This window comes from Phoenix dactylifera, chromosome 16 (genome assembly GCF_051530095.1).
Source record: "Phoenix dactylifera cultivar Ajwa chromosome 16, Ajwa_hap1_PhDact_Kaust_v1.1, whole genome shotgun sequence".
NCBI lineage: Eukaryota > Viridiplantae > Streptophyta > Magnoliopsida > Arecales > Arecaceae > Phoenix > Phoenix dactylifera.
The window spans coordinates 16568849-16583204 of NC_143205.1; the positions used below are offsets into that span (position 1 = coordinate 16568849).

The window sequence follows — 14356 nt, forward strand, 5'->3', positions numbered from 1 at the left end:
TATCACAAATTTAGGAGGAAGAAACATTTAATCCACAACATATTCCTGTTTTAGTTGGATGACCTACTAATAATTAAAAGAAATAAAACAACGCAGAATCATTTGCATGTATCAGAAACAATGTAGCATTGCAAAGGTTAAAAACTGAGAGTAATGCAAACAAGACATACATGGACGAGATACAAGCAACAGAGCAGTATAGAACAAAGCAAGAACACTTGCTGAAAGCTATGGAGAGGCATAAAGTTTATCAACAGTACCAGTGGTGGATCGAATTAACTACATTAACCTCAAAATCTCATTGATTATCCTTTACCCCACAGAAATCAGGCCTCAGAAGCCCTGTCCTGTTTCTGGATGGCTCTCCTATCAATGGGTCATCAAAATCTCTAAACAAAGCAGGGTTCTAGTCTTTAACATGAACTACAAGTCTACAATTCATCTTTGATTGAAGATTGCTCTTCCTCCTTAGCAGCATCGGCTTCAGCTCCCTTGGTAGTTGATTCCTTCTCTTCAGCCTCTGGTTCCTCAGTGTCATCCTCCTCTTCAACAGTGGCGTCAGGACTGATGTCCAGGCTCTTCTGCACTGAATTGTAAATGCTCGATGCAAATTCCTTTGGATCATTGAGGATAAAACCACTCTCCATTAGGGCTGTTTGGTATATGAGTCGTGCTGTCTGCTTCACGCTTTCATCCTGTAGATTGTGCAAAAAGCTTCCTTAGTTGAGTTCAAAGCGAAATCCACAGGAAATGGAGGAATTTCAGGTGGAAGAGTAATGAAATGAGTCTACAGAAATGGGTATAGTTCAAGAGCTTCAGAGAACTTATACAAGAACATTGAATGTCAAAAAGCACTGGAACATTTCTTTTTCTGATAAAAGTAAAATAAAATAGGTTGTGGAAAGAGAACTAGTAAGTGGAGGCCAAAACCAATTGCATCCAAGTTAATACCTTAGGATCCTGAGCAACTCTCTCACGAAGTTCTTTGATAATAGGATGCCTTGGGTTAATCTCAAGAACTCTCTTGCCATGCATGTATGCTTGCTTGCTGGCATCAGAAAGAGTCTGGGACTGCATGATCTTCTCCATGTTTGCACTCCACCCATATTTTGATGTCACCACCACACAAGGGGTGTTGTCCAAACGGTTGCTTATCTTTACTGAGTCAACATTCTCACTGGAAAGAGAATTCTTCCACCAGTCAGTCAGCTCCTTGAAGGACTCCTTGAGCTCCTTAAGCTTTGAGTCCTTCCCGAACTTGAGACCCTCCTTGGACACGTTCTGGAATTTTTTGTCTTCATAGTCCATCAGGTATTGCATCAAGTATTCATCAACAGGATCGGTGAAGAATATAACCTGCCATCACATATTTATCATAGTTGAGAAAAAAATAGTTAAACAAATAAATTACCAACATGAGGGACACATACATGCATATCAAGGCATCTGAACAGAATATGCTTAAGTATGTGCTTTAACGAGTTCATGGTTTCATGAAAATCTCGGTGGATTCATATGTGGTAAAAGCAACTACAAGCTTTCTGAGACAGAAAACTAATAGAAGCAACTTTGATCTTCAATTATTATAGTAACCAAAAACCTAAAAAACAAATAATGCTCTAACCACAAAATATAATTCAAAACCAGCAACATGCTTTAATTTTAAAATCAAACAAAATATAAAAAATTAAGTATATCTTCGGCTATAGAACATTCATTGATCATCTACAGAACAATATACATTGAGGTAAGATGACATCATGTCTTCTCAAAAAAGATAAGATGAGATCATATCTTACCTCGTAATCCTTTTTGGTAAGCCTCTCAAGGAATGGAGATTTCTCCAATTGTTCCTTGCTAGTTCCTGTAATGTAGAATATGTCCTTCTGTCCAGGCTTCATCCTGGAAATGTACTGATCCAGTGATGCAAGTTTGCCCTCAGACTTGGTACTGAAATGACATACAGAATGCATAGGGTTTCTGTTATTCCACAAAATCACAAAATTTTGCACTACAGCATACCCATTATATATAGTGTATGCATGTACATATGGGCAAGAAGTTAGCATCAATAAAGGACAAACCTTTCAAATCTGAGGAGCTTAGCAAGGCGATTTCTGTTCTGAGCATCCTCAATGATCCCAAGCTTAATGGATTTGCCAAATTCATTCCAGAATTTGGCATATTGCCCCTTTTTCTCATCATTCTCGCTTGCTTTTTCTGTGTCTGATTTTGAATAAGAAATTAAGATAATTCAACAATTAAAATGACTACCAAAATAATAAAAGAGGCCATACAAAACAAAAGGTAGAAACTAATTAAATTGCGCAGTAACATTCAATGAACATACCTGTCTTATCTTTGTTGCTGAACTCATCAGGATCCTCCTCTGCAATCCGTCGAATCATATCAAGAGCTTTGCGAATTAATTTCTTCTTAATTGTCTTGAGACTGCTGTGCTGTTGAAGCATTTCTCGAGAAACGTTAAGCGGTAATGTGTCTGAGTCAACAAGACCCTGTACAGAAGAAAAGAATTAGGCATATGAACTGACATACAGACCATATGAAAAATATTTATAAGTGCACTCTGCTTACCCTCAAAAAGCTAAGGTACTTGGGAAGAAGCTCATCAAATTCATCTGAGATGAAAACCCTTCTAACATACAACTTCAAGTTGGACTTACGGGTGTTGTAGTAACTTTCATAGAGATCCTGAGGAGCCTTGGGAGGCACAAACAGTAGTGCTTTGAACTCTACATCACCTTCAGCAGTAAAGTGACTCCAACCTAAAGGCTTCTCATCACTGAAATCCTGGAATAACAGGAAGTGTAAGTTTATTAGACACAAGTAGCCAAAATCCAAGAAAGAAATAATCTACCATAGCAAAACTCCACTGAAGAAACAGAGCTCAAAACAAAGTTAATTGAACAAAAGCTGCTGAAACCATAATTCTCAAGCTAGGTTGTGTTAATGTTTTACCTTAACTAAAGAGTGGTAGAATTTTGAGTACTCTTCATCAGTAACTTCCTTGGGGTTGCGAAGCCAAATAGCCTTCATATCATTCAACACTTCCCAATTGTAAGTTGTTTCCTTCACTGTCTTTTTCTTGGGCTTTTTCTCAGCACCTTCCTCTTCTGTTTCTTCCTCTTCTGTTTCTTTATCTTCAGAACTGGTTTCCGCTGTCATAAATAATAGAAACTCAAGCATTCAGGGACATTTTTGTAAACCAAAAATGGCATCATGATTTAATTCAATCTAAAGAATCTTCAAAGAGGGGGAAATATCGCAAGGCCAATACATGTTTCCTCATCACTAGATTCCTCCTCATCAGATGGAACTTCCACATCCACCTCTTTGCTTGCCCAGAGAGATATGGGAAAGTTTATGAATTCAGAATACTTCTTCACCAACTCCTGCAATAAGGGAGCTCAACTGTAAGTCTGTAAAATTGTTGCTCCACTGTAAGTCTGTAGAATTCTACTAGAACTACAACTTAAAAATTAAGTAGTAAAAAAGAAAAAGATTTCAGGGTAACATCTTTTCCTGCCTCTTTTGCATATAAAACAAAGTAATTTGCACCAAAATTCAAGCTTATTATGCTAGTTAGTCATCTACACGCAAGTTGCCAGACAATCCCAAGTGCAATTACTTACTCCATGAAGAGTTGATTTCATTCTGGAGCAAAATAACTGTATATAATTCAAGCTTATTACATGTTGGGCAATGAACATTAGACGGACATGAGATTCTTCTCCCAGGAAATAATCTTAAGCTTGCTAATTCTGCTACATTTATGTATCCCACAGCATAAAGCAATCAGTTATGTTTCAAATCTAGACAACAGTAAAAATATATGGCTGAAGTTAACTTTTTGGTTTGCATAATCCAAGCATTAACTTAAAGATTGAAAAAATCAATAAGACCATATCTCAAATACAAATCTTTAAGTTTGAAAGTACAGATCAGTTTGTATGAACTAAATAACTTCAAAAATAAGTCCTAAAGCACAAGTAGATCGAAAACGATGGTGCTCAGCCCCCACCAGCTACTCAATGGATGGTTCTGAAACTCACGCAAGTTATTCAAAAATATATAAGTTGTTTGCATATAAATCATAGCAAGTTTTTGAGTAAATATTTGATAATTCATTAAGAAATCAAACCATGTTAGATATTGTAATAACTCGGGACCTCACCCAAAATGGTTAACCAAAAGGTATTATTTGGGTTTCTTAATCTTGTATAAGTACCAACCCAATGAATAACCGATATAGGACTAAACACACGCCTGTACGAGTCCTCACATACTCACCCTGTTTAAGTTCCGATGTCCTCGTTAGGATAAGGATTTAAATCCACTCAAATCTAATCACAAACACCACGATCGGCCCATGGTCAGCCCTAATGGATCCATGCTGCAGTGTGCCCTAGTCCACATAGGTTATGGACCGGATCTGCTCTGATACCATTTGTAAGAACTCAAGACCTCGCCCAAAATGGATAGCCGGAAGGTATTATTTGGATTTCTTGATCCTATACATACTCAAGATCTACCTAGCAAATAACCGATGTGGGACTAAACACACGCCCGCACGAGTCCTCACAGATATACAATCAGTAGCAAACAAGTTTGAGATTTGCGTTCTAGAGCACATCTAGGCCACTTTTGTGTTTAATACCTTACTAGCTAAACATCGAGAAAAGTTGTAATTCAAAGTAATCATTAGATGCATAAAACATTCGAATTGGATGGTTCCTGATCGCACCCAGTTTCATGCAAATCAGGTGAAAAAAGTACCCAAATGAAAGTCACTACAAGCAGACTCGGATCAACAATTATGACAAGTTTCAGATACAGTTTGGATATGAATCGTATGAAAGCGGATCAAGATCCAAATTGATCTGAAACTAATACAATGTGCTTTTTCCACACCCATCCCCGCATTGTTAATCATCAATATATGTTGTTAATTGCAACATCATTTACAGTTGTTAATTGATCTTGTGCGGACTGTGCTTTTCAATATGCCTATATGTTGTTATACTTCTTTCTCACTTCTGTATTATGCCTAGGATACAGTTACATAACTGAACCTGAGCATGTTTCTTATGGTCTATGTTGGGTATTTTAAGGTATCCGAGGTGATAATCCTAAACCAAAGCTTCCCCAACCCAAATGGAAATGAATTAGGCTTGGATTCAAATTTTCAACCTGATCCAAATGTAGGTCAGGCTTGATCGTGCATGAACACTATCCTATCTCACACTCATGCAGCCCTATATAGCACCATGTTGCTCCTATTTTTCAATCATTACAAACATTGAAATGATTCTGATAAAAGAATAAATTTCAGACAATCTCAAAACTTCACAAGTTAGTTGGACACAAACTCAGAAAAACTTCATATTTGGCAAATGACTCACTGCTTATGAGCTGAGCAATATGTTTCTCATGCCAAATATGGTCGTAAATTTTTTGCAAAAGAGCGGGAAGAAAATATACATCCAGTAAAGAAGAAAAAAGAAAATGTAAATCAAGAGACAGCACAATGAGCATGTTTGTGTTCTAAGGTATGAAAGACTATAGTTTAGTGTGCAAACCCTTTGTATGGCATGGTAAACTCCTTCATCAGATATGGAAGAGGCATACTCAAACTACTGTGTAAAGCACAATATAGCTTTCTTTGATCACAATCACATAATTAGGATCCATAATTACTTCAGAAACAAAATCAAAAGTGCAGATATATTTAGCAGGAAATCACATTTACTTATAGAATAATAATTGAACAGAGAAGCAAGATGAGGTATTTTCAATAAATATGAGGAAACAGTCGATAATTTATATTTTTATACAATCTACAATTTATCAAGTCCTATACAAAATGAAGTGAAGCCATCAAATTCATAACAGTATGAGTTCTCAATAAAAACAAACTATTGATGTTTAATTTCTTGTGGTATATATGGATAATCATGTCATAACAATAATGATGAAAATGGGTCTCCATAGCATCCATGCATGTGGATATATTTGAATAAGTAAAACCTTTATTATAATTTAAAAAAATTTAATAGGAACTTTTATATTATGAGATATCTGTAGCTTGGGTACCAAACATCAAACTACAATGTTTTATATGAAAGGTGAAAAATGCTCACCTCAAAAGGTGTTCAAAGAGTAAATTAATTATTACATTACTAACAATAAAATAAAATATGTGAAATGGTATAATATATGCAATTTCAAAATCACTTATTGTCATGTTTTGCACATGGATATGATATTAACAAATGGGTTTAACATAATTATCTTTTTTTCTCTTTGTGAGATCTCTAGGATCAACCAAATCAACGTCAAATAGATAAGAACGACTCAAATATGACAAGATGCTGCCAGCTCAAAGTTTTTTTCATCTAGGACTGTGGCATGCAAGATCAGCGATGTCTCGTGAGTAGATGAGCGCAGGGACCCTGTGCCCCATGAGAGGATCAAACTACTCAAAGGACATGCATGAACATGCCGCTGCTGTTTCTGTACCCTCTTCTTCATTTACATTTTTGTTTATTTATTTATTGTTTTCTAGTGTAATTAATATAACTTATACACAGACCGTAAAATTAGAATTATTTCTAACAACAATAAATGGAAAGATCTAGCACTAGCAGATAAAATTGTTATGTTTGGAAACAGCAGGCAAGATCTGGTGGAATGTGAAATGTAGATAGACTACATGAATAACCAGGAACAACATCAAAAAAAAAGAAGGAAATACTGTTCCAGAAAGATAAAGTTCAAAACTTCCAATATAAACTTTAATCAATTGCAGAAAAAATAAGCACCAGAATATACCCACCTTCAGCTTCTCTTCTTCCACGTACTCCTTTGCTTCATCTCTGAGATGGAGCCTTATTTCTGTTCCACGTCCAAGGGGTTCATTCCATGCATCCTCAGAAATAGCAAATGACCCATCAGCCTTGGACTCCCATACATATCTGAAAGACCACGAAGCAAAAACAAAATATCATTAATCATTTGCCCAGAACAATTTAGAGCACCGAGAGAGAACCTGCACGGCAGATTACATATAAAATAAACGGCTATATATCCTTACTGTTTGTCATCATTATGCTTGCTAATGACTTCAACATAGTCAGCAACCAAATATACTGAGTAGAACCCCACACCAAACTGCCCAATAAGATTTAGATCGCCCCCTGTCTGCATTTTCTCCATAAAAGCTGGACAATAGAATAATATAACCATTTAGAACAGTATGGACTTACTAATAATATTACAGCTATCACGAGGACATACTTAAAAAATGAATAACAACAGTGATAATACCTGAAGTTCCAGACTTCGCGATGGTCCCTAAGTTCTTGATCAGATCTTCTTTTGTCATACCAATACCTCGGTCACGGATGGAGAGGATTTTCTTTTCCTTGTCTAACTTAATCTGCATCCCATCATTAACATATGTTTAAGTAACCGAAGTCCTAGAAAACCATGCTAAAAGTTCCTCTTTTTTTATGACACTGCTCACCAGGATCTCAAGCTTCGTGTTGTCGCCTTCCCCTAAGATCTCCTTGTTGGTGAGAGAAAGGAACCTGATCTTATCCAATGCCTACAAAAACAATATATATATATATATATATAATAAAGAAACAAATAAATATCAAACGAAATGCAAGTTTAACCATAGAAGGGAGAAAGTTCCGAGGGATCCACTCACATCAGAAGCATTGGAGATGAGCTCTCTCAAGAAGATGTCCTTGTTGCTGTAGAGGGAGTTGATAATTATATCCAGCAGCCGAGAAACTTCTGCTTGGAACTCGAATTTCTCGCCATCACTCCGCATACTCTTCCTCGAGATCGACTCCGCCTCTCTGAAAGTTAACAACAATCGAGAAAAGATAGCATTTTTTAAGCGTCCAAACAAATCAAACACGGCAACAAAAGAGAAAAGAAAACGAATCAGATCGAATACCTCTTGGCGACATCAGAATCGGTGGACAGCCCTCCAGGAACGGCTCCGAGCTTCTCCTCCACCTTCGGTGGATCCACGAGCTCGTCTGAGTCGCCACTGTCCTCAGCATTCGCGTGTAGCTTACGACCTACAAGATCCGCAACATATCAAATCAAAACCAGTTCCAAAATTCGAGAAATCGACGCAATACCCCACAGAGATCAAGAAAATCTCCACAATCTAAGAATCCAAGAACTAGAGAGTAGCAATAACAGCAGAGATGATCCACAAACCCTAACCAAAAACCCTGGATCCGAAAATTACCTTGATCCGGGAGGGAGGAGAGGAGGAGGAGGAGGAGGAGAGCGGAAGGGAGCGCCCACTTCCTCATGGCTTTCCGTCACTGGACGAACCAACCGAAAGACCGCTTCAGTGGAGATCTCTCTGTGGTTTGAGCTTGGGACTGACGAGCGCGTATAAATGCTCGAAGTCTTGAGAGGGCCGGCGACCGGCGTTGATCTTCCCAGCTTGACTTACGCCGTGAGGGTTAAGTCGATCATGCCAACGTGGACGATCAGACGGTCCAACGATGAGCTAGTTGCCACGTGCTGTAATTCTAGTGGCTCAGTATGTGGTTGTGACGTGGAGAGAAGTGGTATTGGTTCATGGTGGCCCTTTTCTCCATACTCAGTGGGCCTAAGTGGACCATGGGATCTGGACCGCACATTAGATGGACTTCATTAGAATGGACGGTTGTGATGGTTTCACGAGCATCAAGTGATGAAGCTCTGGCCCATGTGTTTTTCATCCACCGAAACGTGGCGGAAAATGGTTGGAGGTCTTCTTGGCCCTTGACGTGGTTGGAGCCAATCCGCTTAAATTCTAGACCTAGGACCGCTGACGTAGTACTTGGTCCCGCTCCAGCTCACGAGTTCAAGTAAAGGTCGGAGTCATGGTGGGGCCACGTTGGATGTGGGCTGAACGTTGGGACTCGCCTGTGGACCTCTTATGCCCGGCCCGCTGGAAACGGTTGGGAATCGCTCTGGATTGAATGGCGAACCCGGTTTTGGACAGCTAATGAAGTCCAATGGGCAATCTAAGGAGAAGATGTAAAATTGTAGGATTCGTTTAGTTGGCGTATGTCGGATTATAGGATAAACTAAGGATTCGTGAGAATCATTTATTTAAAAAAATAAATACGGAAGAAAATAAATTTTACGTTATATTTGGTTGGTGGAAAATTAAAAAAATATTACTATATTTGATTGGAAATAATCTTATATAAAAATATTGACAAATTTTCAACAATATTTTAAATAAACAATTCAAATAATAATATTTTTTCTCAGTCCACTTGTTGGCCATTTATGGCCCACTTACGTAAATACCATCAATTGTGGCTATTTCAAATATTGAAATATGTTTACATGAGTTATATATATAGTTACATAATTTCTCTTTAATTTAAATATTCTTAAATTAATTATACATATATCAAAGAATATATTTCTTATTATAAATAAACTTTGGTATGTTTTGGTATATAAATAAATATATTGATTATTAATAAAACTTATGTTAGACTTATTGATAATTTATATTTTTTATTAAGTTTTATTAATAATTATTATTTTATTAATAAATATATTATGTATATTATTATTTATAAAATATTAATAAATTTATTAATATAATTATAAGATTAATATAATATTAATATAATTAATTATATAATATTAAATATAATTTAAATGAGGGTATTTTCGTTAAGAAATGATATTTTTATATTATCTCCACTCGGTAATCCAGCATGGAACGAATACCATCCCTTTAGTAGAATTTGTTTTATCTTCTCTATTAAAAAAATAGATATAGGACCTACTATTTATTTTACCATCTCTCACATTTACTTTTCATACCAAATGCATGAAATTTATTTTCCTATGTCAGATTACCCCCAACCAAACGAACCATTAGAATATTTATTATTGAGTTTTGAAATTGCTATTAAAAATATTTAACTTTCTATATTTAGTATTTTTTAAGTATTTTTAAATTTTAATAAATTAAAAAAATATGCAGCAAGCCTAGGGCTCGACTCAAAGTCAAAAGCCTTAGTGAGGGCCAGGCCTAGGCCTAGAAAGTAGGCTTGAAAACCAAGCCAAGCCAGGCCCAAGCCTAAATAAGTTGTGTTAATATTTGGATGGAGCCCAGTCCGACTTGTGACCAGATCTATTAGGCTATTTTATTGATGTATTGTGCACTCATTTATAACTTGATGTATTATGATAAATTTTATTTTGTCAATTTATGTTTGTTCAAACTACTAAGTTTGTAACTTTCGTGGGACTAGCATGCAGGTATGCGCAATATAAGTTTTTAAGAAAAAACGGGGAACAAACCCTATCACAAATGAAGGAAATAAAATAAAAGCAACGTCCACTGTGCTTGATAATGGACAACAAAGGGCAAAATCAAAAGCCCAAATAATATTGAAAGAAAACCCTAAGGCCAAATTTATGAGTAAGTCAGCCACCTAGTTACCTTCATGGTTAATGTGAGAGACCTTAAACAACTGGCTAACCTTAAACAATCTCAAATAGGTGTTGTCCATTCAACAACAGCGCTTGAAGTTACAAAATTTATATTGGATCCAATTAATCATGTGGGATGGTCACCTCAAAAAAAGGAACCTTAGGAAAGAGAAAATAGCCAGCCAAGCAACGATAATTTAACACTTGGGATAAAGAAGAATGGATGGATGCACAAGTAGCATGAAGCAAATTATATTCGATTTGTGGGCAAATTTAATAGACCTAAAAGAAACCCCAATACTCTTTTTAATATAGTATATATGAAATCAGAATTATAAATAAGATGGTATCACAATGTAGGAACATTGAGTTAGAAGAATCTTCACTGCTCTCTCTTTTTTCGGTAAATATTTTCTTGTTCTTGTTAAAGTTGAATTATTCTTAAAGGGCTTGTTTCATGGCCCTGGAATAAAAACTTTATATTGCATGAGGTAAATGGAATGGACATCGCATGAGGAAAAGAATTTCAGACAATCAAGAAAGGACTGGATCCGGTAATCCCAAAAAATTAAGATCATATATTTCTTTTACAGGTTGTTTGATTAGGGTATGTTGGATTGCAGGGCAATTTGATGATTTTCAACAATATCTTCGACCCTGGACTATTGCTTTACCTCCAGTTCTGCTAAAACTTATACAAAATAGTAGAGTAAACTTAAATGGAGAAGTCTTTAGTTGTAGCCCAACAGTTAATAGATTGAAGAGTAGGAACATCCACAATGTCCCGAATTCTCCTCCATGGCCCGGAACAATCAAACAGCAGATTGTCCATTACCTCAATATTTTCACTAAGGAGATGGCAAATGGTGTATGCAAAGCCTCTAGTGTGAAGTAATTCGGGCACGAACTGTAGAACGCTACGCAGAATAGATCGACCGTGCCGGCCCAAGATCTAGAACAAATACTAAACAGAAAATAGAACATAGATACCGGAAGAAAACTAATTAGAAAAGAGAAAAAAAATACTTTGTTAAAAAGAATAAACCACATGAAAAAGGCTCTCTCTCACTTCTCACCAAGAAGAACAACTCTTACTTCCTTCTTCATCTTGGAAAGTCTATTAGCTAGTCTCCTGCTCTGCATATCTTGAAATCTTGCATAATTCATATGAGTCAATCTAGCATGTTATAAATCAGCAATATTATGTTTAAGAGTTTGATCAATATAAGAATTACTGGCGGACATGACATAAAGCTTCTTCACTTTTCTGCCTTGAGTAATAAGCTTTTCAGAAGCTTTAACATTAACATAAATCTCCACGATGTTGGGTCCAAATAAAATGGAATATTCTTTGTCCGTGATTTACGAAACAAAAATCAATTTTTTCTTCATGCCAACACATAATAAACATTATTTACGAAAATAGAAAAATCAGTAGATAATATGAAGCTAAATTACCAATATTTTTGATATAATAAAGTGAACTATTGACAATAGCAATAGCATCAGAACCAGAATCACGTAGAGAATCAAATATCTCTCTATGACCAGTCAAATGATTAGAACATCCAGAGCCAATAATCCAAGATATAGAACAAATACCAAACACAAAATTAAAAAGAGATGCTAGAAGAAACTAATTAAGAGAGAAAAAAATACATTATTAAAAAAATATAAGCCACACGAAAAAAAGATCTCTCTTACTTCTCACTAAGAAAGGCAACTCTCACTCTCTCCTTTTCTCTCTTTTCTCACGCCATAATAAAAGAGACACCAAAGATCCTTGTTTATATGGGTGGGGTGTTTGATTCCTACTCAAATTCAAAGACCAATATCTACTAAAAGATAAAACTTGATGACTATTATAGGATAAGAATAACTATTGCCCACTAAAAAATAAGACTTAATGAGGCAAAAGATTAAAGACCGGATAAGACAGGCAAAGAGTTGATGAAAATAAGGCGTCAGACAATCCACAACACTATTCTTTCCTTGGACACGAGAGCTCAGCTACCGCCAAACGTTTTGACTTCTCATGTCGCTGAGTCACTCTTATGCTATCACTATGGTTCGCTACTAAAGGATAAGGATAAACAATGATTCTTGATCATTTTTTTTCTTGAAAGCTCCCGTAGAAAATAGGCTCCGAAACTGGCTCTGCGTTGGAGTAGTTGGGCGTCCCCTACCGCCTGAAATTGAGATGTACTCACAAACCACATAAAGCCTTGGAGGAGGTTGAGTTCTAATTATGAACGCAATGAGTAGTTCTTTCAAGAAATAGTGATGTTCTACGTACAACCATAATGTCCTCAATTGGTGGAATTGAAGTTTAAAAGTGGAATTATTGAGATGTACTCACAAACCACATAAAGCCTTCGAGGTTAAGTTCTAATTATGAATGTAATGAGTGGTTCTTTCAAGAAATACTGAGGGGCCAGATGTGATTGAGTGGATTCTACATAAGAAGTCGGGGTGCTTGACCACTTGCTTTTAGAGAATATTTGGCGGTTAATAAGAAAGTGTGATGCCTTTCATATTGTGCACAGAAAGCAAATAAAGCAAATGATTGGGCCGCCTTCTTGTTGCTCATTATTCTGAAGATATCCTATAGTCCTGTATTTGCTTTCTATCTTTGTGTAGTATTTTATCCTTTAATTTATATAGCAGTGTTCATGTGAAATTAGTGCGAGCTGCCGAGGTAAAAAAAAAAATACCGATATTTACGTACAATCATAATGCCATCAATTGGTGGAATAGAATTTTAAAAGTAGAATTAGTTTATTAAGATGTACTCACAAGCCAGCTTCGGAGGTTAAGCTCTAATTATGAATGCAATGAGTGGTTCTTTCAAGAAATACCGATGTTTACATACAACCATGTCCTCAATTGCCCTGCAACAATTCATCACATTAAGCGATTCCAAGGTTCCTAATTATGAAGAGTGGTTCTTCCAAGAAATACTGATGTTTACGTACAACCATAATGTCCTCGATTGCCCTGCAACAATTCATTACATTAAGTTGATTCCATGACAGTACCAGTGTAACTACTAAAACTTGTTACCACTATAAACAACAACATAAGTGGGTTATTATCAACAAGAAATAAAAAGTGATGTCATAAATATTATCTTTTCTTAATCAAGTGAGGTAAGCGCCCTATTAAACAATCATGGTAGTGACTTCAAGAAAACTTCAATCCTCGAATTTATGTTCCTTAGAGACCAGCCCACACTCTAATCAATCAATAACCCCACTACCATGAGTCAAACCAAAACAAGGTTGCTCGTGTGGACAGGCAGCATGCACATAACAAGCTGGTCCTGGACCCATCCATGGAATTCCTATGAATTTATGATGTCTCCATCTTTAAGATAGAGATGAAAGAACCTACAAGAAACGTAAACTCTTGTGTAATGGCAACTTTTGTATATTGGGCCCTCACCACTCTCCCTCACGATTTAGATTTTGATACCTTGCACCATATCTCAAAAATTCCTTCCTCTCCTCGTTCCACCAGAACTGAATCTTATCCTCGGAAAAAAATCCCCAGTGATGAAGTATGGCCCACCTAGCTACCATGCCGTACATCGTAAAGATCACATCCTAACTGCTGGGTACAATTTAAAAAAAAAAAAAACCACAGATCCAATTCGAACTGATCCCTTTGGTTTGGTAGATATCGATTTTTTTAAATTTAATTTAATTTTGGTTTGAAAAAATTTTGAACTTAAGAAATTTCATTTGAGTGTTTAAAAATTCAATTCAAACCAATCGAACCAATTCAACTCTACTCAAGTGTATATATACAAATATATATATATATATATAAATTTTTTATACTTTCTACTCTA

At 36.1% G+C, this 14356-nt stretch overlaps 1 protein-coding gene across 1 annotated transcript; it reads right to left on the reverse strand.

Moving 5' to 3' along the window:
• Positions 1–109: 109 nt before the first annotated feature.
• Positions 110–8858, reverse strand: LOC103706334 (endoplasmin homolog). Its single transcript, XM_088712948.2, has 15 exons — positions 8294–8858; positions 7991–8117; positions 7736–7889; positions 7547–7627; positions 7348–7459; positions 7115–7241; positions 6857–6995; positions 3299–3413; positions 2980–3179; positions 2596–2811; positions 2351–2516; positions 2085–2226; positions 1800–1950; positions 952–1356; positions 110–695 (listed from the first exon to the last, which is right to left on the reverse strand). The coding sequence occupies exons 1-15, from the start codon at positions 8358–8360 to the stop codon at positions 432–434; spliced, it is 2466 nt and encodes an 821-aa protein (XP_088569074.2). The 5' UTR covers positions 8361–8858; the 3' UTR covers positions 110–431.
• Between the last annotated feature and the right edge of the window lie 5498 nt (positions 8859–14356).

What these genes read in the sequence shown, in the direction of transcription:
- LOC103706334 (XM_088712948.2), bottom strand. Translation starts at nt 8,360, where the DNA reads ATGAGGAAGTGGGCGCTCCCTTCCGCTCTCCTCCTCCTCCTCCTCCTC. An exon ending in GATTCTGATGTCGCCAAGAG is followed by an intron (nt 7,890 to 7,990) that starts GTATTCGATCTG and finishes GTTAACTTTCAG; the next exon opens with AGAGGCGGAGTCGATCTCGA. An exon ending in TGGAAGAAGAGAAGCTGAAG is followed by an intron (nt 3,414 to 6,856) that starts GTGGGTATATTC and finishes CCCTTATTGCAG; the next exon opens with GAGTTGGTGAAGAAGTATTC.